Below are 26300 nucleotides of genomic sequence, written 5' to 3' on the forward strand. Positions count from 1 at the left end.
CTTCCAGGCCTAATTCTCTCTTTAACAGTGTCTAATCTGCAGTTTAAATGGTCCTAGACAACATACTTCCTATATGCTGGGCTCTACACTCACCAAACAAATACATGATTATGACATTAATTCTCAGCTCAAGAACTTGCCATCTAGTAGGCTAGCCATAAAAAGAAATATAAAAATAAAATTATATTACAGTCAAATAAGAGCAGAATTCAAGATGTCAATAGGAATTCCCAATAGAAACAGAAAGAATGACTAAATATGCTGAGGGGGAAAGGGAAAGAATTCACAGAGGAGGTGAACTCTTAGCTAAGTGTCTTCAATAAATTTTCTAGAATAAGAATGTAAGGAAGAGCATCCAAGCAGTTGGCACATGTGAAAAATCATGGATCTTTAGGGAACTGTAAAGCATTAGGTGTAGCTACTGTGTGGCTGCATCTGCAGAGAGTGATGAGAGATGCTAGAGTCAGTTAACGCTACTTAGGAAGGTCCTCATGTACCACGTATAAAGTGTCTAGGCTTTCTTCTACTGACAATGGGGAAACAATAGAGATTTTTCAAGTCAGGGAGGAAGGCAGGGAGGGAGGAAGAGTGGAAAAGAGAGAAAGAGATGAATTTGGCAAACTAACCCTGAGGACATGGAAGAATTAAGATGTGGGGAGGCTGCTCTAGTCCGGTAGAGACGATGAGAGCTTGAGCTGAGATGGTGCCATGGGGATGGAGAGGATGCTCTGAATTAGAGCTATCTCTAAAGTAGGCAATGAACATGTTAGCCAGCTGGCTGCGGAGGCTGATGGCCAGCAGAGGGTTAAAGCTTGAGGACACCCAGTTTTTGGCTTGGGAGTCTGGATGGGCTGTGGCACCATTAAACAGAGTGAGAAATTCAGCTTTGGGACTTCCCTGGTGGCACAGTGCTTAAGAATCCACCTGCCAATGCAGGGGACATGGGTTCAAGCCCTGGTCCAGGAAGATACCACATGCTGTGGAGCAACTAAGCCCGTGTGCCACAGCTACTGAGCGCGCTCTAGAGCCTGTGAGCCACAACTACTGAAGCCCACGTGCCTAGAGCCCGTGCTCCGCAACAAGAGAAGCCACCACAATGAGAAGCCTGCACACCACAACGAAGAGTAGCCCCTGCTCGCTGCAACTAGAGAAAGCCTGCGCACAGCAGCGAAGACCCAATGCAGCCATAAATAAACAAATAAATTTATAGAAACAAAAAAAAAGATAGGAGGGGGGGAAAAAAAGAAATTCAGCTTTGTGCGCTACCAAAAAGAAAGTTCCATTTGGGACACATAAGTTTTGACATGTCTGGGATATATCCAGGCTGAAAGTTCTGGTAGGCAGTTGTAAATATATCTTTAAAGTTTGTCAGAGAAATAAGACAGGGAAATATCACTTTGGAGTCATCAGCACACAGCTGGGAACCAAAAACAATGGAAGAGAGTGGCTGAGAATCAGTTGGTGGTAGAAAGTGACCAAAAATGTAAGTTGTGTGGTAGTGATGATGCAAGTTGTAAAGCTTGGTTAGCAAAAATTGAGTATCAAACCTACTCAGAATATCTGAGATGGAGACGGTTTCCAAACATTCCTCCTATGGTTCTCTCAAATTCATCTTCTTTTAATTGAAGAAATAAGTTAATAATATCTTTTGCACTCAATGTGTTTTTACTTACATATTTTAATGTTATATTTTATATCACATTTTCACACTTTATTAGTAGTATTTTAATAGCATATTAATTAAATAATTTAATAACAAAAATGTGTGTGTGATCACCTAATGTGAAAAATTCTACCTTAGCACTTATAACACTGAATTAAAATACTTGATTTACATATCTTTCTCCTCCTGCAGACTTTGAGCTTCTTATATGGGGTGATGCTTTACTCAATTTTCTATCCCAAGGGTTTACTGCAGTACATGACACACAGTGGAAATTTAGTATGTATTGGATGGATGGATAGATGAACGTATGGAGAAATGGATGAATGGAGGGATAAAACAAGCCAGACACTGTTCTTCCAACTTAACCTGCTACAATTAATTTACTGATTAAAACATTCTCTGCCACCAAGAAGGAGCATTGCGTCCAGGGCCACCATGCAGTTTCACAGGTTGTTAACTGCACAAGGTAGCAAACAGGATTAAGTAAAGTCCAACCCAAGAAGAAACTTCTACACACGATGAAATTAGTCACATGATGAAGGGAAGGAATGATGGAATAAGGTAGTGGCAAGAGTGAAAACAGCTCAATAAAATGAGAATTTCAAAAGGTCTAGTCACTCAGTGTTTTTTCAGTTGCTTCTAGAATTGTAGAGTTGTAGGGATTATAAATGGAAAAATGATTTTTAAATATGTTTGGAGAATTCTTAAACATGAGAAAACTCCAACAATCAATAAATAATTGTATGGTGATTTTGTGCCTACAAATTTTAAGCTCCTCTACATCAGACCTGAAGTTTATGCAGAAGAAAGACAGATTAGAAATATGAAGGGATGTCTAGCAAAGTCTGGAATTTGTAGGACATTCTGCTATAGTTAAACTGACTTACCTCAGAGTTTTCTTCAAACTAGCAACATATATATACATATATATATATAATAAATTAACTCTATTAAAAAATAGGAAACTGGAAGCTGTCACACAAAAAACACTATTAAAATCAATAAACTGCTATAAGAAATCAAATAAATGCAATAATTAACCTATAATCATAACTGAGTCTTACAGAAGCTACACCAGCATCTATAATTTTCTATTTTAAAATACCCCATGCTTGTTTAATATATCCTTAAGTGTCAGACTTATTTTGTAAGTATACAAATTATTATGATTAAAAACCAGTTCTTTGGAAAAATTAAATATTTTATTGCTAATGGAAAGTTCCTAGGATAGAAAAGAAATACGGGCTTTTAATTTGTTTTTGAAAACGTACAAGTTAAAAATAGAAACCTCCTCCAAAAATCAGATTGCTTCCGAGTGTGACGCGCTATGGAAACAGAAAGAAAAAGCCAACTCAGAGGGAAATGTGATAAAATGTTATTCCGGCAGCTGCCGTTTCACAGTCCTCTTTACCATGAAATGCCATAACCTCGCAGCTACCCCCGGCCAAAGGCAGGACTTTATTTCTTAATTTCGGATTTTACTGAACTTTTTAAAGCAAGCAGAGTCAGTTTTCAATCATGATAACATCAAAACCCAGGAGATTTCAAACTTAAATATGGAAAATGTTTGAACTTCAGATCATGATCTTTCTACTCTCCAACTGACATTCAATCAGGACAATCAGAAAGATACTCAGTTTTGCCACGGCAGAGCTAATGGTATGCAAATATCCCCCAACGCTCTGCAGTATCATCCAACCACTTAACCAAAGACACTTTCGAGCGTGTCCCCCAAGGTGCGTGTGGAGGAAGCTCGGAGGGAGCAGAATGCAGATGCTGAAGCTCACTCTGTGCCATGGACACAGCATCCCCTGGGGTAGAGCCCAGGAATCTTCATTTCTAACCAGTTCTGTGGGGATTCTGAACATTGAGCGAGTCTGCAATCTGCTGCTTTAGGGATTGCTCTTGATAATCTGGAACTTCTGCAAGGTGGCAGCATCTGTGACTTGTTGAGTGTCATTGTGAATGTGGAAGGTCAACATTCAAAAATTTATCTCCAGAACAGGAATTACACATTGGATTACTCCAACTAAACCTTCACCTCTAAGCACTCTATCTGTAGAAAAACCAAAAAAAGTGGCAGGATAGATTTTGCATAACTTAAACCTCCAACTCAGACTTTAGAAATAAAAACAATTAAGTGGCCATCCTTGCAGGAATAAAGCTTCCCACAATTCAATGTGTAATGGAAGTGACAAATTTTAAGACAAGATGTTGTAAACATTTTTCTTGCCCTGATTAAGTTATGAGCCCCAAAGGTCACATAGATCAGTGGTCAGCAAACATTTTCTGCAAAGGGCCAGATAATAAATATTTTAGGCTTTGCAGGCCGTACTGTCTCTGTCACAATTACTCGGCTCCGCCTTTGTCACCCGAAAGCAACCATAGACAATACATAAGAGGTTGTGTCCCATAAAACTTTATATATGAACACTGAAATGTGAATTTCATGTGTCTCAAAATATTCTTCTCCTTTTAATTTTTTCCAACTGTATGGTCTCAATGTTTGTGTCCCTCCAAAATTCATACGTTTGAAATCCTAATGGCTAATGTGATGGTATTAGGAGGCGGGGCCCCTGGGAGGTGCTTAGGTCATGAAAGTGGAACCCTCATGACTGGGATTAGCGTTCTTATAAAAAAGACCCCACAGAGGCCCCTTTCCCTTTCTGTCACGTGAGGATACTGTGAGAAGTCTGCAACCCAAAAAAGGACCCTCACCCAACTACGTTGGCACCCTGATCTCAAGCTTCCAGCCTCCAGAACTGTAAGAAATAAATTTCTGTTTTTTATGAACTACCTGGTCTGTGGTCTTTTGTTATAGCAGCCTGAACTGACTAAAACACCAACCATTTAAAGTAAAAACTATTTTTAGTTCTTGGGCTGAACAAAAACATGTGGCAGCCAAGATCTGGCCCATTGGCAGTGGTTCGAAGACCCACGACACAGATCAAATTTGTGGAGCAGCATGTGTTGCTAGTAACTGAGGTAAGTATTCAAAAATGACTTTTTTGAATATAAGACTGTAATCCAAGATCAATGCCTTGTCACTAAATAGAGGATAAAAATTAAACAAAAAGTCCTATGACAAAACTTGGAATTCTGGTTCAGAGTTGATTTCCAGACGACATCTTACCAAATAGAACTAACGCTTAGGTCAAATATTTCTAAACACACCTAACCTTCCTTCTGATACAGCCAAGCTATCAAAGGCCAGTGAACATGGGCGAATAGCATCACACAAGCAGAAATGCAGATGCAATCCATTCAGCAGGCAAATGCATGAAGGAACTTTTAAACACATGGAGTCTTGAATCTCCAACAGGAAGCTATAGCACTGTTACCTGTTGTGTCTTGGCTCAGGGTTTCCTGGCTGCTGCTGCTGTAAGAAGGCACTGGAGTGATGGACAGTGAGGCTGGGCAAGACAGAGGCGTGGCCAGCTCAGTCTTGCGAGTGAGGGATTGGTGATATACCGGGATGCCTGCATCTTTGGAGACGAAGAGAGGCAGATCTGACGGGAGGGTGGGTCTGCCTTGTGCATATGGATTTTTCCAGTGGGTGAGCCCAACTGCAACAGGCCCAGCAACGTCGTAACCTGGCAAGACAAACACATAAGGTCAGATCAGCAATCAAAGCCTTATACCGTATTTCTTTCTATATTTCCCCCAAAGTCTTAGCTGCGCGTCAAATCAAACACCACTTGAGATAAGGATGCATGTTACCGATAAATAGGTGGGAACTGTCACACTGGATGAATCTTGTTCACTAGTCGACCTATGTTTATTAAGCACATACTATGTTCTAGGTGCCCAGTCTTTGCCCTTAAGGAGCTCAGAGTCCAATAAAGGAGATAAGACTTGTGATCATAATGAAAAAGATAACTGAAAGTCTATTATGTTCTAGGTACTTTGCATAAGTGATTGTAATCCTTACTGCAACTGTACAAGGATACAATTACTCTTTCCGTTTTACAGGAAATTGGACCTCAACTTGCCCTAGGTCAAGCAGCCGTTAAGTGCCAGAGGCAGAATTTAAGCCCAGATCTGTCTGGCTCCAAAATCTATGTTCTTTCCCTTTTTCCAACTAACGACAGTACAAAGCAAGATGAAAGAAGTAGTTTAAAGTGGGACAAAACATTCCCCAGGATTTCAGGGGACAAAGCCCTTTCTAGGTGGAGGAACTAGGCCGTGGAAAAGATGGCATGAACTTGGCCTTCTAGGCAAGGGTTGCCACCTAAAACAATCAGAGGGACAGATCTGTTCTGTAGATGTGTTTTGTTAGCCCACATTTTTCTTAATTTGAAGTTCAAATTAAAATTGACAACAATAAAAGTCTAGAGCATTCTCAACAAAAATCCAGCTTTCTGTCCTCTCTTTAAAAATCTCTTGATCTTCTCCTAAAGATCAAGCAACACTGGACCCATTCCCATGTGGCAACTGTCAGCTGAAGCAACCACAGAGCCACTCTTTTAAAGCGGAGTAAAGGAATTCCTGTCTGCCGCAGTCCCCACCATTCCCTAATACCTTACTCTTAGCCTGCTTCACTTATTTGTCTTACATGCCTGATCTCTGCAGGCCTTTGTATTTGCAACCGAGGTACAGAATTCAGAAATATAATGTAAGGGTAGTCAGAAAAAAACAAGAATGGAAAGGTAGGTTGATACAAGACAGCTGAGGGTCTTAAATGCCAAGGTAAGAAAATTAGATTTTACTTGCTAGGCAAAGCAATATCCCTAAAAGTTTGTGAAGTGGAGACTGGCATAATCAAATGGACGGCAGCAAAAGGCAGAATCTGGGCCTCCTTCCTCTGGTGGTGACCCCTCCTGGGGAGATTCCTCTGACTCCCCCAAGCTGTCTTAACCGCAGTAAAGGGAGGCCCAGTAAAAGGTGTTGGTGTGCAGGGGCTGGAGGTGTGTGGGGAGAAAGTCCAAATTGGGGAGGGGGTGTTGAGGTACCAAGAAAGCCCAAAAGGGACAACAAGGGAGGAGGCGTGCATGGATCCTGCAGACTGGCCGATGTTGTCTGGGGCAGCCCTCCCACACCACGCGGGAAACCACTTGAACATGGATACGTGTCAGACAGTCCCTGCCCACACTTCACAGCCAAGTGTTCCTTCTCTCTATGTGTCTCTCTCATGAGCTGAGTATCCCTCAAGGTCAGAGGGTGTCTTAGCCATCTTTAAAACTCCCTCCCAGAATTTCTCTATTCAGCTCTTGCCCCTGGCATTCAATAGATACCCACTGCTCACCGAATTCTTCCTAGACCAGCGGCAAGGAGGTGACATAAGAGGCTGTGAAGTAGAGGCCAGGCAAACGTTATTAAGGGACCAACTTTAAATGTTGGCAGCAAGAAAGGAAAAGAGGTCCAGAGAGATACACAACAATGACGTGGAAAGAAAGGAGTTTGGGGCCACCAGGTAGCTTTGTTTTTTGCTGGCAAGATGTCAGAGAAGACTTATGGCAAACAGAATGGTGCATTTCCTCATCCTCACTGGGGCCATCAGAAGGACTGGCCTGGCAAGGGCTGAAGAAAGTTGAGTGTGTTTTTTTAGACACGAGGAGGTGGAGCTTTAGTGGAAATATCTATGCGGAAATGTCTGGCAGTACACTGAAAAAAACAACGGAAATGAGGATTAGGAGACATAGGACCAGAGCTGTAAATCTGGAACTCATCCACATTGAAACCACGCCTGCTGCCCAGGAATGACCAATCTACTTCACTGTCATAAAATGATAAAGCCACTAAAAGATACAATACTGTCTAATGCTTATTGGCAATGTGCTAAGGGATCTATCAGGACCACCTCATTTAACCTCACAATAACCCTGTCAGGAAGGTACTAATATTCCCATTTGACAGATGAGGAAACCGAGGCTAAGGGACATTATTACTCCTGCAAGGTCAATAACTACACAGAAATAACAGATTCAAGGGGCTTCCCTGGTGGCGCAGTGGTTGAGGGTCCGCCTGCCGATGCAGGGGACACGGGTTCTTGCCCCGGTTCAGGAAGATCCCACATGCCGCAGAGAGGCTGGGCCCATGAGCCATGGCCGCTGAGCCTGTGCATCCAGAGCCTGTGCTCCGCCGCGGGAGAGGCCACGGCAGTGAGAGGCCCGCGTACCACAAAAAAAAAAAAAAAAAGAAATAACAGATTCAAGCCCAGGCTCATCAAAGACAACATGGGTGTTCTGGTCCCCTGCCTCGCACTGAGAACACAGGCAACAAGAAGGATTCTAGGAGATGGAATCGGGGTCTGTTTCCCCCTCAAATCGCTCGTAGGTTATTTATTCCTTTCTGAACAATTTTTTATAGAGGGATCTCAATGGACCAGAATGCACAAGGAAAGGGAAATGCTGACACCCTTGAGAACATGCTGACTGGACTGCTTGTACTCTTCTTGGTCAGTCACCTTCCTAAAAGGTAAGTGGAATACAGTGAGGTGAGTGATTCTTCTCCGGTAAGGGCTACGGAGCCTCTGAAGATAATCACAGAGAACACAAATTAATGTTCAGAACTGCGATGGAGCCACAGCTGCAGTGGAGGCTGAACTGAACGCTACTGACGCCAAGGCTGCCCCCCGATCCTGTTTGTTGGACTAAACCTCTGATGCTAGTGTGTTTATTTTGTGATCAATACTCTTGGATCTCCCGTAGCTCCTAAGAGGGTACTGGGGCATAGAAATGAAATTCTAGGAGGCACGATTCGAGTTGATGCTCCATTATGTTTTTATTAAAAATGTGAAAACGTATTACCTCCTACTCACACCAGAGAATCCTTTTACAAGAAGATAATTAGAGGACCGTGTTTTCCCTCGCCTTGTTGTTTCATTCGGAAACTTGCTTAAATGCCTCTTCTCTTTCCATATTCCCAAGCTCCTTGGGAGTCATTATACAGAGAAGGGTGTATAATATATATCACACACCGTGAAAGCGTTAGGCTTAAAAGTCCCAAGGAACTCTGGACTCTCCATAATTTCAGGTTTTACCATTTCTTTCATAAAATGATAGCTAATTTATAACATATACTTAATTTTGAAAAAATATTGTTCACAGTGCTAAGAAGCCACCCCCTTTTTTTTTTTACTTTAGGAAATTACCACATCATTTAATCCAGAAATGGAGTTCATTAGCAGATATATTAATTCATGTCACTGATACAAATGAGCTATGATAAGATCTGCATAATTTTGATGGAATAGAAATGGACCAGCCTAAATTTAAAACCAACAATGAGGTCAAAGTATTTGGGGTGGGTGGTTATCCAACCATCCAAGGGAACAGCTAGTGTCCAAGTGCCCAAGAGGCAAGTAACAGGAATGTCACATTGGCAGCCTACTCACTCTCCCTCACCCACCATCCTGTCCCCAGGTCGGGGGTGGGGTAGAAGCAGGGGTCTCAGCTTTCTCTGAGTTGCATGCCAACACTATCACCCACTAGCCCCCAAATCCTAAACAGAGACATGTAAGGAACACTCAAAATTATAGGCTGTCTTGAGAAAAAAAAAGATGTTAATCAACTTTAAAGTTCTTAAATCTTTCATACATGAAAAAATAGGAGTTTACTATCAGAAAATAAGGAGTTTTCAGGACTTCCCTGGTCCAGTGGTTGAGACTCCACGCTTCCAATGCAGGGGGCGCGGGTTCGGTCCCTGGTCGGGGAAGGTGCGGGTTCCATCCCTGGTTGGGGAACTAAGATCCCACATGCCATGCCGTGCGGCCAGGAAAAAAAAAAAAAAAAAAGAAGAAAATAAGGAGTTTTCCAAGGGTCTCATGGATAGGTAGAAAAATTTCAGGTGTCACTTTTTCTGTTGATTGGATTTTTTGACAATTCTTTTGGCAATTATTCGGTCAGGACATAGGTTCCTATAAGGAACTACATTAACAGGAAGTCCAGAAGTGTGCTGTTCTCTTAAATGGAATTCCCTCCCAAATGAGACACTTCTGTGTGAGATGACTATCCTGTAAGAGAAGGACGGAAGTACAGGAGATGAAAGAAAACAAAAGGAGCTTTTAAAAAAGAATTGCTAGATGACTCAGAGATGTCCTCCCTCCAGTACTTTGAGTATAAAGTTGTTAATTATTTGCTGCTTTTACTATAAATATTTTTAAAGTGCTTTGTACTGGACAGACTGTGGGCAGTGGACACTGCCTGATGACTGTGCTGAATCCATCCTCCACCCACACCCCTTCCTCCCAACAGAGTCACATTTTGTTTGGGAATTCATCCCACTCCCACGCAGCTTGTGACTCAGGGCAGACAGACCTCACACTCCCTGACCTCCACATGGGCCATGATGGGTGTAAAGAACACCATCTTACCTCCCTTGTCAGTGATTTGCTGAAGGGTGGTCATGTGACCAAATCCCATGCAATGAGACAGAAGTCTCTGAGGTGCTTCAGGGGAAAGTTTCAGCTCCTCAAGTGAACACCTGAGGAAGGCACCAAAGCTCCTTTCTCTCTGATCACTGTTGTGCCTGAGTGAAATTCCTGGAACCACGGCAGCCTTGGGGCTGCCATCAAAAAGATAGACTTTCCCAGGAAGGCAAAGGGGAGAAGGTCTTTCACAACATCATCGAGCAGCCTACTCAACCTGTCCTCCCAACAGGCCTTCCTATTACATGAAATAATAACCTTCCTTATGGTTTCAGCCAGTTTGAGTTTGTTGAAACAGAAGCAACATTCAAGGGCCTATCAGTTGTCCCATCACCTTCTGAGAAAACTGTGTGACATACCCACTGCCCCTTCAGAGGTGACTTCATAGGTCAGTAAGAACCTGTTATATGAGTTTCCTAGGGCTGCTGTAACAAAGGATCACAAACTGGGTGGCTTAAAAAAAAACAGAAATTTCTCCTCTCACGGTTTTGGAGGTTGGAAGTCTGAAATCAAGATTTCAGCACGGCCGTGCTCTCTCTGAAGTCTCTAGGGGGAAATTTGTTGTCTGCCTTTTTTTCCTGGTTTTTTGTTCGTTTGTTTTTTAACATCTTTATTGGAGTATAATTGCTTTACAATGGTGTGTTAGTTTCTGCTTTATAAAAAAGTGAATCAGCTATACATATACATACATCCCCATATCTCCTCCCTCTTGCGTCTCCCTCTCTCCCACCCTCCCTATCCCACCCCTCTACGTGGTCACAAAGCACTGAGCTGATCTCTCTGTGCTATGCGGCTGCTTCCCACGAGCTATCTACTTTACATTGTATATATGTCCATGCTACTCTCTCACTTCGTCTCAGCTTACCCTTCCCCCTCCCCGTGTCCTCAAGTCCATTCTCTACAACTGTGTCTTTATTCCTATCCTGCCCCTAGGTTCTTCAGAACCACTTTTTTTTTTTTTAAGATTTCCATACAGAATTTGTTTTTCTCTTTCTAACTTACTTCACTCTGTATGACAGACTCTAGGTCCATCCACCTCACTATAAATAACTCAATTTCGTTTATTTTTATGACTGAGTAATATTCCATTGTATATATGTGCCACATCTTCTTTATCCATTCCTCTGTCGATGGACATTTAGGTTGCTTCCATATCCTGGCTATTGTAAATAGAGCTGCAATGAACACTGTGGTACATGACTCTTTTTGAATTATGGTTTTCTCAGGGTATATGCCCAGTAGTGGGATTCCTGGGTCATATGGTAGTTCTAGTTTTAGTTTTTTAAGGAACCTCCATATTGTTCTCCATAGCGGCTGTATCAATTTACATTCCCACCAACAGTGCAAGAGGGTTCCCTTTTCTCCACACCCTCTCCAGCATTTGTTGTTTGTAGATTTTTTGATGATGGCCATTTTGACTGGTGTGAGGTGATACCTCATTGTAGTTTTGATTTGCATTTTTCTAATCATTAGTGATGTTGAGCATTCTTTCGTGTGTTTGTTGGCAATCTATATATCTTCTTTGGAGAAATGTCTATTTAGGTCTTCTGCCCATATTTGGATTGGGTTGTTTGCTTTTTGATGTTGAGCTGCATGAGCTGCTTGTAAATTTTTGAGGTTAATCCTTTGTCAGTTGCTTCACTGGCAAATATTTTCTCCCATTCAGAGGGTTGTCTTTTTGTCTTGTTTATGTTTTCCTTAGCTGTGGAAAAGCTTTTAAATTTCATTAAGTCCCTTTTGTTTATTTTTGTTTTTATTTCCATTTCTCTAGGAGATGGGTCAAAAAGGATCTTGCTGTGATTTATGTCATAGAGTGTTCTGCCTATGTTTTCCTCTAAGAGTTCTATAGTGTCTCACCTTTCATTTAGGTCTTTAATCCATTTTGAGTTTATTTTTGTGTATGGTGTTAGGAAGTGTTCTAATTTAGTTCTTTTACATGTAGCTGTCCAGTTTTCCCAGCACCACTTATTGAAGAGGCTGTCTTTTCTCCATTGTATATTCTTGCCTCCTTTGTCATAGATTAGTTGACCATATGTGTGTGGGTTTATCTCTGGGCTTTCTATCCTGTCCCATTGATCTATATTTCTGTTTTTGTACCAGTACCATACTGTCTTGATTACTGTAGCTTTGTAGTATACTCTGAAGTCCGGGAGCCTCCTTCCTCCAGCTCCATTTTTCTTTCTCAAGATTGCTTTGGCTATTCGGGGTCTTTTGTGTTTCCATACAAATTGTGAAATTTTTTGTTCTAGTTCTGTGAAAAATGCCATTGGTAGTTTGATAGGGATTGCATTGAATCTGTAGATTGCTTTGGGTAGTATAGTCATTTTCACAATGTTCATTCTTCCAGTCCAAGAACATGGTATATCTCTCCATCTGTTGGTATCATCTTTAATTTCTTTCATCAGTGTCTTAGAGTTTTCTGCATACTTTGTCTCCTTAGGTAGGTTTATTCCTAGGTATTTTATTCTTTTCGTTGCAGTGGTAAATGGGAGTGTTTCCTTAATTCCTCTTTCAGATTTTTCATCATCAGTGTATAGGAACGCAAGAGATTTCTGTGCATTAATTTTGTATCCTGCTACTTTACCAAATTCATTGATTAGCTCTAGTAGTTTTCTGGTGGCATTTACTCATCTTAAATGAGTAAATACAGGAAAAACAACTAGAACAGCACTTGGCACAGAAAGCTCCCATATGGTCCTCACTGTTTACCCCTCCACTTTCACTGACAAGTGTCTTAATGGAGGTCTCTACTCACAGCTCATCACTCCTTATTCAGAGCCTTGTAAGCTGGCTCCCCTCCCACCATCCACTGACATGGGATGTCACCAGGGCAGCCTTTTAACTTTAACCCTCCTCAGTCTCCCCTTCTAGAAATTCTCTGGGCATTTCAAGAAATGTACTTGCTAGGTTTTCCTACCACTGCCGTTATTTCTATCCTAATTGTGCTTCCCCCAAAGATTGGTCTTTGACCCTCTACACACTCAATATACTGATGCCCACTCTTATAATTTCATCCTCTTCCAAAGATTCAACTGAACTCTCTGTGAAGGGAATGCCAACATCTTCATCTCCTGCCCATACTCTCCACATTTCCAACTTCCTGTGGGTCATTCTGAGGTGGGGGGTCTCACTGGGACCTCAAACCCAACACACTGGGACCCTAGAGCCATGCAGTCCTCTTCCTGACCTCTGTATTTCAATGAACGGCTCAGACTCCCTGTCAACCTGACTCAAAGTCTCAGGGCACACTATCTGAGGCACATCCAGGCAATGACTAGTCCTCCTGACTCTTCCATGCCTCTCCCTCCAGACCTGCCTCTCTATCCCACTTCCCACGTTCATTACTGTCTCATGTCAAGACCACAGTCAGAGCCACTTACTCTGTCATAACACCAGATTCTTGCACATGAAATCCATCCTGTTCACCACCCAAATAACCTTTCATACATGCATTCATCCTGTCACCCTCCTACTCTGAACTCTAAACAACTTCCCACTACTTAACAAATGTCTTTAGGAATGTCATTTTAGGTTATTTAGTGTTTTCAAACCAGGGTCCATGAACTCTCCACAGGGATTTTTAAGTTGTTTTCATTTTTCATTTAAAAGTCAATTTAATCATTTAAAAATGAATATGTGCATACCATGGACCAAATTTTGCCACTTAATTTTAGTGCCTGAGTTTGCTTTTGTGTTTCCATCAAGTTGCCACCAGTTGATACACTTAATGAGAAGAGGAGAGAGAGAGGGGAATGTCAAGGTGCAAACAAAGGTGCAAACAAACAAAGATCCAATAATCTCACCTGAGAGAGCATTAACAGAGATTTCAGAGTGGGTTGAACAGAGAGAGGTGGTGGCACAGCAGAGTTACCGTAAATACTGTAAATACTGAGCTCAGTGCAAAGAACCTTCACTGCTGCAGCCAGGACCGCGTTGCATTACAAGCAGTGATTGCATTTCAGCAAAATAACAAAGCCCATCACCTTAAATTAATGTGGTGAATTTGTGGTTGTTTTTCTTCTCAGTGTTTTAAATTTCATTTATAAATTTGATTTGATTTTTATGGCTATTTGGAAAATAAGGTGTCTATAGTTAGTTACATTTTATGTTGGAACATACTTAGGTATCCTTATAATAAAAATAATTTAAATCCATTTTAGAGGCTCATAATTATTACTTCTTTTTACAGGGGTTCACATTGCTGGAGTCTGAGAAACCATGACACTGTGTTTCAAAGCATGAGCTTGTGTCATTCCTGGATTGGAATCCTAGGCACATCCATTTCTGGCTGTGAGGCAAACAGCAAGTTTCCTCATCTGTAAGATGGGGAAATGACAGTACCTTCCTCATAGAGTCCCAATTAAGTCAAATAATGTATGTCAAGGGCCAAGAGCAGCTGACAAACGATAAGTGCAAAATAAATGTTAGCTGCAAGTATCACCATTACTCTTTTGTTTCTAAGTCATAGCCAAGATTCTTAAATCAAGAAAAGTTTGAAAGGAAGTGGAAAGGAGAGGAAAGATTCGGCAGACAGAAAAATAATCATGGTCACTCTTCCCTTTTTGACCAAAACAAAACATGTTTAAAGGTGAGCAGGAAGGCGGCTGGGAGAGTGCTAGGTGAACACAGTATATTCTGCCAGGATCCTACCGTCTCCATAGGGGGGTTCCTCATCCAGCGGGGAAGGGATAGAGAACCACACACCCCAAACTGCAGACTTCAAGTTTCTGAGAAGGCCATGTGCTATGACATGGAATTTTATTTCTGTGAAGTCAGGGGACAGGACAGCTGGCATACACAGAATCCCCCAAAGCATAGCTAGCATTCAGGAACACTGATTTGTTATTTTATGCATGTATGCATTAACTTATACTTATGGGAAATGTACATTTTCTATTTGCAGTTGTGATATAAATTTTTTTTAAATAAATGAAAATAAATCTTAAAGAGTCAGTTTTAATATTAAGTACCTAATAATATAGGTGATACACAAATGAAAGAGAAAGCAAATGAAGAGAAATTGGGAAACCTGTGTTTTGTTTTGTTTTGTTAATCTCTCTGGATCACATTTCCTCCATCCATCTCTATGCAAAAGCAATAAGGATCCACAAGAGGGCACCCCAACAAGGTGAGTCCACAAGTATTTACCCTGACTCTGAAAATAAATTTGATGCGCTTACCCTTTCTACTCACTCCTTCCACAGCCCTGCACCCCCAACCTTTATAGGCAATAATAGGTTTCATTAAAAGCCGGCACGGTGGCTCACCTATGGTGATCTGGCTGACACAACTGTAGTAGCTGCCCGTCGTTGCGGAGGAAAGGTTATAACTCCCACTGCTTATATCTTTGTCTGTTTAAGAAAACAAAAGAGGAGAAGGTTAATTACATCCTGGTAAACACCATGACCACAAAGTATATGACTGCTGGTAAATAAACCAGCTGTCTGTGTCTGAGTATCTCATACCTATTCATTGGTTCATTCATTGACATTTAGGGAATGCTAGGTGCATTGAAACATTTCAACAAACAACCCAGACTGTCACACAGGCAATTTCAGTTTGGTGTCACTTTATTATAATAGGGGGAGGTTGCTGGGGGAGGGTTACAGGGGAAGGTGAGAAAACACCTGACCCAGACTAGAGGGTATCAGGTAAGGCTTCCTGGGGGAAGTGAACTAGGCAAAAGGGGGGTGAATTGAGGGGAAGGATCCAGGCAGAGCGCTATCATCTTGTCTGGAGACTCGGAAGCCTCTGCTTCACGAGTTAGCAGCTGAACACAGTACAAGAGAGGTGCACAGCCGCTGGACTACGAGGGGTCTTATAAACCACGTTAACAAGTTTGGATGTTGCCAAGAGAGCAGGATCCCATTTTCATTTCAGAAAGATCACTTTGAGGCAGCAAGGAGAACAGTCAGGAGGAGGATGAAAGGAGAGGCAGAAAGACTCCTTTATGAGGCCACTGCAGTCATCCTGATGAGAGATGGTGGTGGCCAAACCATGGGAGGAGCAGCCGTGGAGACAGAGAAGCGGGGGCAATTCCCTGCAAGGCTTTTCTGTTCAGCAGCCAGCTGAACTGCAGTCCTCACTACCATGAGCAGACCATGTTCCCAACAGAGGGGCAAAGACACCAAAACCTCCCATTCACACGGCACCCTAGCATTTTCAGCCACATCGTCTCATGCACGGCGTGAAATAGGGCGCGCGTCACCCCACGTCTCTGGTGGAAAAGCTGAGGCTCCAGGCAGCCGAGCACCTTGCCCGAGGTCACACGACAGCATGTGGCAGAACAGAGCTCAAATCGAGATCAGAACTGCTTCAAATTGTTTATGAAGAAGGCAGGGCATACGTGATTTAAAATATCAAAATAAATACATATTGTTTCATATAAAACGCTACAGTTTACACAGAGTTACTGTAAGAATGGCTGCGAAACTGACCTGAAGGAAATATTTGAATATTACATGTTATGGGATACCAGGAAAACTTTGAAACTCTGATCTATAATGATGAAAATTAGAAGTCCGAGGGAAAGAAATCATCAAGAATGTCAAACGTAGTCAAAGAGAAAGGGTTTCTAGAAACGTACTGAGTCATATTTTATTGAGAGAGCAATGCGGATTTTTAGAGAAGATGGCTTTGCAGATGAGGAGGAGGAAAGAACAGCAGGTACCTGGACAGAGAGGGCAGGAAATGGGAGTCATCCGCCGGCGTGTCCGGATATGCTTGTGGTTTGAAAGCAGCTAGAAAGTATTGACAAACGCAGGTAGTGAGCCAGAGGGCGGGGAAGTAGTGGGAGCCCTTCAGAGCCCACATCAAGGCCACTGTAGGTCCACAAACAGGGAGGTAAAAAAATATTTTAAGACTATTTTTATTGTGGGGAAAATTAATTCGAGCAAGTGCACGTGGCCAACTTCTCCTCTAAGAAATATTCCCAGACCATCCCCCCTCTCTAGGGGGCTTCCGGGAACAGTAGACACACCTCCAACAGCACTGTGCATGCGAGACTGCACTCGTTTTATGGGTATCCCAAACCATGTGCTTGTCAAGGGCAGGTCCACACGTTTTTCAGTTTGTTATCTCCAGAGCTTAGTGTTTTGCCTGGCATAAGGTGAATCCTCAATATATGTTCGTTGGTTGAAAGAACAAAGGAATGCATGAAATTAAAGAAAGGATAACAAAGGACCATTTCCCCTTCCTATTAGTTATAACTTCAGTAGAGGTTGCCGTGATCAAAAAGAAGGAGCACAGGGCTGAGAGTCAGCACACCTAGGGTTTGAAGTCCCAGCTTTGCTGCACATGAACTCCTTGAACTCGGTCAAGCTGTTGACTTCCTTTAGTATTGGTCTTTCCATCTGAAAATGGTGACAATAATGCTTATCTCACTTTTTCTGGGCTAGGGGTTGGGAGGTGGAAGAGGATGAGGCATGGCTAATAAAAATAAGTCAGCTTCACAAAATGTGAGCAAGTCATTCCATATATATTTGTGGAATCAGCTGAATCAACAAAACCCAGACCTAAAACATATCAAACTACTCTAAACTTGTCATTCCTAATTTTTTTTTAAACCCTTCACTAATGATCTGTCCTTAAAAGATTTTGGAAGGGAGGAGACCTCCCAGGGACAATGTCAATGGCATCAAAGGGGGGGAGGAGGGTGAAGGGAGAGATTCAATAGCCACAGAAATGCTTCTGAATGGAGAGGAAAGGAATGAAGAAGAAAAGCACATTGAGAAATCAGTAATCAATAAGGAAGCATAATGCTTGAGTTAGGAATGAATGCTTGGGAAGAGGCTGTGCGTACATTTGAACAGGAAAAACTACTGAAATTTGACTTGAATCTGAATGGTAAAACTAGGGCATAGTTTGGGTGGCAATATTTTGAAAAGACTCAAAGAGCAGAAGTACAAAAACCTGTGGCAGTTTTGGTACAAAGTGACTCTGTAAAGGAAGGTGTTTTCCTATATAAGAATTAAAACAAAAATGTTAGATTTTTGTGGGAGGGCTTGACTATCCATTTAATCCTCTAGGAACCAACTGTAGTTAAAAAAACAAAATCAGGTACCTAGTGGAAGAACTTGAGACTATGAATGAGGTTAATAAACTTTGTGGGTTCTGGAGTTAGTATCCAGATTAGATACCTGGTTCCAACCCTTGGGCACAATACTTTATCTCTACGGGGCTCTGTTTCCTTGTATGTACAATGTAGATAATAAAGGCACTTACTTTATAAAGTAGTACATAGAAAGTGTCCAATTAGTGTTAGCTATTATTTTTATTTTATACTTAAAAAGAACAAAGGTACCCATAAAATGGAATACCATATAGCAAAGGACAAGAATGAAGCAAAGCTACACAAAATACTATCAATGGATCTCACAAACATAATGTTTAATGAAAGAAGCAAAACCCAAATGGTATATGATTATATTTATGAAAATTTCAACAACAAAACTAAATTGTATTGTTTATAGATGCATATATAAATGGTAAAACAGTAAAGAAAAGTAACAAAATAATTAGCACAAAAGTCAGCATGGTGATTACATCTGGTGAGGAAGAAAGCAATTTGAAATTGTGAAGAAGTACAGGGAGTGGGGGTAGGTTCTATGGTGCTGGGAATGTTCTATCCTTGACCTAGGTGGTGGTAACACAGTATTCATTTTATAACTATTTGTTAAATTATAAATTTGTCTTGCCCACCTGTCTGTATGGACAATAGCTTTTTTAAAGAAGCAAAGGGGGCAGAAATCACAGTAGGACAAATTAGGAATGCAAATTCTGCAAAAAATGTCTAAAAAAATGAGATGGTGGTGGATTCATACAACAATAGTCATTGAGTACTTACTCCTTGCCAGGCACTATGCTAAATATTCATTATTTCATTTACATCATTATTTCATTTGTGCTCCAAAACAACTCTTTTAAGGTAGGTGTGATTATCCCACTATCCAGATGAGGGACTAGAGGCTCACAAAATCAGGGAACTTGCCCAGAGTCACACTTCAGGGACGTCACAAAGCTGGAATTAAAACCTAGGTTTGTCTTACACTAGACCAATATTTGAGAACAAAGGCAAAGACAGAGGAGGACAGATTAACATCATAAGCTGTGTTAGGTGGATTCCTGTTGTATCTGGTGCTACATCTTTGACAGTCATTTATTTGATGAGGTTCTGCAGGGAATGAGATAGACATCATCTCGGGGATTCTGTTTTCAGAGGCCCACTTAAACAGAAACATGTGACAAAATTAACCCAATTTTCTTTGTCTCAAATTATTTTGGGTATACTTATAAACAGTATGGTCTTATAACCAAATAATCAGGCCCATCTCAACATTCAACCTATCTTTCATCTTAACCACAGCAAAAAAAGCAGGTACCATGCCTATTTTCATTTTCCCACCAAATGCAGAATTCCGGTAGATATGTAGGCAAAACTAAACAAAAATTGTCAATATAAAATGATAATTATAATATCTAATTTGGGAAATTTTTTAAAAGAAATATAACTAAAATGCAAAATAATCATACTATACAAAGCCATGAGCTGGGTGCTCAAAATCAAAGTATTATTCAGGGGAGAGGTTAACATATTAAATTTAGAGTTAGTGAAACAAAATGTAATGAATATGTGTAGAATTTGTTAGGTAAGATTTAACCATAAGTAGAAGGGTAATTATTAAAATAACAGAAATAAACTATATTTCCAAACCAGTTTGCTGTGCTGAAGGGGGTGGGAGACAGATGGTGAGGAAGAACAGGAGAAGAAATTTAACAAAAAAATTCTACTTAGATAAGAGAAATAAATGAGAAAGCATAGGGAAAAAACAAGACAAAGAGAAAATCTGAAGTAAAATGGTAGAATTAAGTTCAATTACACTAGTAGTAACAATACATGTAAATGGTCTAAATTTGTTATTTAAGAGATTGTGAGATGGATTTAGAAAGCAAAAAGAAAATCAACTAAATGCTATTTATAAGAGAAACACTTAAAACATAAGGACACAGAAATGTTGAAAGTAAAAGATATAAAAAGATATAGCAAGCATTAATCAAAATAAAGCTAGAGTAGCTATGTTAGTTTTAGATGAAAAAGGCTTTAAGACAAAAAGCAATTATTAAGGATAAAGACAGTCAATAAATAATGATAAAAGGTTCAGGTCTGATTCTTCAGGAAGATATTAAAAAATGTTACATCTGAGTTATTTGAGATTAAATAACCTCAAAATATATGAAGCAAAAATTAATAGAGCTACAAGGAGAAACTGACAAATCCATCATCAGAGGGGGAGATTTTAACACAATAACTGATTGGTTGAGCAAGAAATGTTTGGAAAAATACGGAAAATTTGAGACTGCAAAAACTTGGGTATCCTGTTAAAGTGAAGAGCTTGATTTACTATCTCTGGGGTGGGCCTGGAATTCTGCATTTTTTTCCATTTTATTGATATATAACTGACAACTGCATTTCTAATAGACTCCCAGGTGGTGGCAATGCTACTGGTCTAGGATCTCCAGGTCCTGGTAAAATCCTTCCCTGGAATCCACAATCCACAAAGCCTGGGAAAACATCTCACTGGCAAGAAAGGAAGGACAAATTTAAAAAGGAAAAGAAAATGTTTTCATTAAACCCTTAAAAACATATTAGAAGTCTGCTTATACATATGGACAGATGAAACTCAAGAATTACCAAACAGGCAAATGATGCATAACTATTGACTTTACCAAAAAATTCACCGTATGATTCCTTTAATTACTACCCTACACAAGTGTACTGGAAATACCATTTGCTTTACCAAATACATATTTATTGTGCAGAGTGAGCTACAACTGTTTACTACATCTGGTTGGGGGTTTTTTTTGTCTTTTTGTAAATCACTTAAAATTGTTTATAAAAGGCTCTAGAGAATCCACCGGTAAGAAAACAAAATAGTGTGGGATGTGTGTGTGTGTGTGTGTGTGTGTGTGTGTGTGTGTGTGTGCATATGTATGTCCCTCAGAAATATTGGTGTGATTTATTCTATGTCTGCTGTGTATTTTATAGGCTTACAGAAAAGTTAATATTCAAGTCCAACCCTTTCCTCCTAGCTGTGTAGCCTGTATCTCATCACCTAAGCTCCCTGGGCCTCAAATTCCTCCTTTACATTGTGACTGAAATTCATTCATTTAAAAAACACTGAGTGCCTAGCACACACAGTAGATGCAGGCTGGCACCAGGTAGGAACTGGTGCCTTGGAAGGTCTCCCCTAAGGTGTTGATGAATTAATCAAAGTGTAGAGAGTGTGCGTCACTCCACAGAGCTTTCCCTACAGTAATGACAATAAACACACCACAGTGCTGTGTACTACATTGCTCTAGGACTTTCTAGGTTTTCATAACATTTTCACCTTTGCTCTTTCATGTAACTCTGCAGCAGCATTAGGAGACAAGCAGGGCAGGGACCAGCTGTGATAATACTAGGAGTTGTTCCCTCCTCTGCGTCTCCCACTGGACCTGAGCTAGACCCAAACCCCTGGAGGGCAGGACCATCCCTTATTCACCTTCTGTCCACAGTGCCTAGCTCTGCCTAATGCATAAAAAGCACAATAAATGTTTGCCAAAGACTCTAGTAAGCTTTCAAATACTATAGTCACCATTCCTGCATTTTAAACACCGGGCCTGATACTGATTATCTCAGCTTTCCTTTGATTCCACCCTTGCAGGCACAGTGGCCAAAAGACCTTGCAGGAACCCTAATTAGAGAAAAGCCTTTCCTTTCCTTTCTTTCCTCCTTGTACCTATTTGATTCAGTGTTGAAAATCCCACATTCTTTTTCATTTTTTCCGGAAGGTAAAGACCCATGCCTCTTCGTTACAATGTAAGATTCATGAGAACAGTTTTTAATTTTGTTTTTACTTCCAGAACCCACAACAGTACCTGACACATAGTAAGCACTCGCAAAACATATGTTGAATTGTTCTAGAAACTTCCTTGGTAGCTACGGACTGTTTGCCTAGGACTAAGTTCTAATAGAAAAATCCACACGCCTATTACAAAGAACATCATGTTTTAAAGGAAAAGATTAAAGTGCTCCTTCACAGGCTCAAAATAAAATTTTAATTTTGCCCCAGAAAGAAACTTTTAAAGTGTGAAGGGCTGAAGGTCAAAAACTAATCTGTGTAGACTTTGCTGCAGCTTCTTAATCAAAAAGGATCCTAAATCAATGTTGACCATGAGTGTCTGGATTGCATAATGACAAGCATGCCAGGTGGTAGAGGGCAAAAACAAGAGAAGTCCTCAAACAGCTCCTTGGATCTATTTTGCAGCTAAAGCATGACTTCCAGCCCGTTAGCATAGGTGTACTACCCCTTGCGAGAGTCCATTCAGTCCTTCAGTCGATCAGACAGCCAAGGATTGCTCACCCAGTATATGCCAGGTGCTGGGCTAAGCACAAGGAATATAAAGATAAAGATGTAGTCCTTGGCCTTTGGGATTTTACAACCCACAGAGAGGAGTCCTCATTACAGTACAAAATGAAAAGCTGTTGGGGAGAGGAGTACCCTGAAAGGTTCCAAGAGAGGAGCCCAGTAGGATGGGGAGGTCAAAGGAGAGGGGGAGTCTCATAAAGGAGGAAGGGCTGTGTTTCAGAGCATGGGCCAAGGTTCAGACACCTGAGAAAACCAGGTGCAATCAGCCACCCCCAGCCACCTCCCTCCCTAAAAGGTAGGATGCTGGGGCTGAGGGCAGCAGGAAAGAAGGATGGTCAGCTTCTGAAGGGCCTTGTTTGCCAACCTAGGGAGGTTAGACTTTGACCTGTAAGCAGAGGGGAGCCCTTGGAGAGTTTTAAGCAGAGGAATAACAGGATCAGATCTGCAACTGGGATCAGAGAGGCGGGGAAAGAGGCAGAGAGACAGCTGGGAGGCTGCTGCCGCAGTCAAAATTGGCAGTGACGGTGGCCTCCACCAGCATAAGAGGAGGGGGCAGGGAGAGGAGAAACCAGAGTAGAAAGACTTTAAGGAAGAAGAACCAATGGGACTTGGTAGTTGAGAGTATACGGGCTGGGAGAGGCAGTTGACAGTAATAGCTATGCTTACCGAGTACTCACTATGTGTCTCTCATATGCTCTTACAAGTACTGTTGCATTTAAACCTCAGAGTGACCCCATTTTACAGATAAGAAAATTGAGGCACAGGAGGTGAATTGGTTTGCCCAAGGTCACTGTTAGTATATTCTGGTAAGGGAGGACTCAAAGACGACTCCCAGGATTCTAGTCTAGGTGACTGCATAGCATGCTGGCCCGGCCAATGTCTCCTGTCTTGGATGTCATGCTCCACCAACACCATGCTGCTGGAAGCTGCCTTATGCCCCCTGCCATCTATCCCCTTCATCTTTGTTCGTGTTGTTGCCCCTCCCTGGAACGTCCTTCTTCTCCCAATTGGCCTTTTCACATCGTCTCCTCCAGGTAACTCTTCCTGACCTATCCCTCGCTCCCCCCATCCCCTCTCCCGCAGCACTGCATTATAAATCTCTTTAGGAGCCTATTTCCTCCAGCTGACTGTGCTATCCTGAGAGAAAGAGTGAGATCTCATTTATTCTGGTACTCCATGGTCCAGTAGCTGGAGCTCAGTAGCTGGAGTGATTCTATAGGACACAGGTATGGGAGAGGAATTCTGTTTTGGACACAATGAGTTTGCAATGTCAGAGGAGTATACAGGTAAAGAAGTCTAGCAGACAGCTGGGTAGACAAGCACAGCACATACAAGAAAGAAGTTCTGAGTTGGTGATTTCTGTTTATTCGGGACTCACCTGAATAAAGACAAAATGACAGGTGAGGAAGCTATGCCCTAGGCTCTCATCTCTTAGCTTCGCTCCATTCTGTGTTGCATGGTTAGGCTTGGCTCTCATTACACCCCCCTCCTATACCCCCTTCCAGTCAGAAGTCCTGCACTTCTGGTCATCCACTGCCCTTTAGCCTTTGCTCAAGCCATGCCTTCTCCCTGGGATTACCCACACAGCTGCCCGTACCTGGTGAACGTCTGCATGAACGAGCACATTTTCTCCTCTTCCTAACTGCCCCTAGCCCCAGGCTCTTCAGCCAAACTCTGCAACCTGCCTTCAGGCACCCCACTCATTAGCTGAGACTAGGTAAATTCTTCAACCTCTCTGGGCCTCAAGCTCTTCAAGTGAATACAGGGCTAACATTGGACTAGTTTCTTAAAGATGGTTGCGAGGGGCTTCCCTGGTGGCGCAGTGGTTGAGAATCTGCCTGCCAGTGCAGGGGACACGGGCTCGGGCCCTGGCCCAGGAAGATCCTACGTGCCGTGGAGCAACTAAGCCCGTGTGCCACAACTACTGAGCCTGTGCTCTAGAGCCCTTGAGCCACAACTACTGAGACCGTGTGCCACAACTACTGAAGCCCACGTGCCTAGAGCCCATGCTCTGCAACAAGAGAAGCCACTGCAATGAGAAGCCTGCGCCCCGCAACAAAGAGTAGCCCCCGCTCGCCGCAACTAGAGAAAGCCCACACACAGCAACGAAGACCCAATGCAGCCAAAAATAAATTAAAAAAAAAAAAGATGGTTGCGAGATTTAAATGAGCTAATCCGCATAAAGTGCTGTTGTTATTGTTTGTGTCCCAGCATAGTCCACACTTCTGCTTACAACTTTGTCACCCCAGTTTACAGGCCTCCTGCTAAGGGACTGACTTTGCCCTCAGGGCCATTGTCTCTCATTTAGTAGATGTCTAATCAATGTCATCCAAATGTTTGAGAGTGAGATTATAAAGCCAAGGACAGAACCCAGGCAAACACCAACATAAACAGATGCAGGAGTCCACAAAGAAGAAGCCTTTTAAGAGGCAGGAGGGAAATGAGGGGACAATAGTTACAACAACAAAACTGGCTCTGACTGCATCTCCTTCGTCTTCTACTTGCTCTCTCTGCTCTCGCCACACTGACCTTCCAGCTAGCCTTGAACGTGGCAAGCTCATTCCTGTCCCAGGGCCTTTGTACTTACTGTTCCCTTTGCCAGGAATGCGCTTTCCCCTCATAATGACATGGCTTGTTCCTTTCCTTCATTTAGCCCTTCCCTCAAATATTTCCTCAGAGAGGACCTCCTTATCTGAAGGAGCCCCCACTGTGCCCCATAAGCTCCTCAGACCCCACGCTGACAGCTCGATGCCAGGCCGGCAGGTCCAACCACAAGTCCCTTCCTGGTGCAGCCTGGGACACAGCCCCCTGTGCCTTCTTTTGCACGGCCAAGAATGAATCAAGTCCCGGTCCCTTCTCTCTTGTCACCCTCCTTGGTCTCATGCACGTGGTTACATAATGAGCTAAAAGCGTTTAAGAACCTAAACCATGTAAAGGACAAGGAAAGAAAGATGAATAGTGAGTATGAAAGGCTGAGACATTTAAAATCCAGAATTTTTTAAAAGTGCATCATCCATTGAACATATATTTATTAGAGGACATATCACAGTTATCGATTATCCTAATCTCATTCCACATTTCCAGAGGATACGTGTCTAGATGGTTGCCCGAAAGTAAAAGTTCATGCCAAAATACAGAAAAAACAAGTTCCAACATAGGATCAAAAAATGCATATTTGGATGGGAAGCTAATGAGGTTTAACCGGAGGCTGCTGCTAATGAAATGCATACATAAGCCAAATTTCTCTCTCTTCTTAGGAACCTAAAACACACGGTCTACACTGTAACTGTTCATTCTCTTGGCAGCCCCTGTGCTAAAGACAGGACTGAGGCATTTATTAAATCAGTCAAATGAATATAAAAATGGAACCCTCTAAATCCCAGGCAAGAAACCTAGATCATCCCCCATCATGATATCTAAACCCAAATCCAACAGAATTGAAAGGGGACTTTTTTTAAAGCAGTTAGATTTTCAGAGAGATGAAGGTTCCAGAGCTGGACCAAACTCTCAACAGAAAATAATCTCAGCATCCAGTGGATGAGGAATATATTGAATGTGCTTGGTTTTGTTTTCACCAGGTTGAAAACCCTGATGGACTCATTTACCTTGTCGTGTCTTGGGTCACATCGCTACAGACCAAGAAACTAATGTGCATTTAGCGGCCAAGTGTATTCACCACTTTAGGGATGGGGGAGGGAGAAGAGTGTGTCAAAATAGATTTAAAATAGCACAAATTCTAATTGAGATATTTACTTAAATCTGTCTCAGTTCCCTTTAAGGTTCTAAAGAGAAACCCATGTTAATTCTTAGTTGCCAAAAAAAAATGATCTGCCACCTTTTTTCCTTTAATTACTGAAAT

The 26300-nt window shown here is 41.8% G+C and overlaps 1 protein-coding gene across 1 annotated transcript in view; it reads right to left on the reverse strand.

Moving 5' to 3' along the window:
• ANO4 (anoctamin 4) overlaps window positions 1–26300 on the reverse strand; it is a 454222-nt gene that overhangs the window by 414837 nt on the left and 13085 nt on the right. Inside the window, exons 2-3 of the mRNA XM_060165661.1 lie at window positions 15302–15385; window positions 5008–5259 (exon numbers count right to left, since the gene is read on the reverse strand). Coding sequence (XP_060021644.1) covers window positions 5008–5259; window positions 15302–15385 — 336 coding nt within the window. The remainder of the gene's footprint in view (window positions 1–5007; window positions 5260–15301; window positions 15386–26300) is intronic.

This window comes from Lagenorhynchus albirostris, chromosome 11 (assembly GCF_949774975.1).
Source record: "Lagenorhynchus albirostris chromosome 11, mLagAlb1.1, whole genome shotgun sequence".
NCBI classification, from domain to species: Eukaryota; Metazoa; Chordata; class Mammalia; order Artiodactyla; family Delphinidae; genus Lagenorhynchus; species Lagenorhynchus albirostris.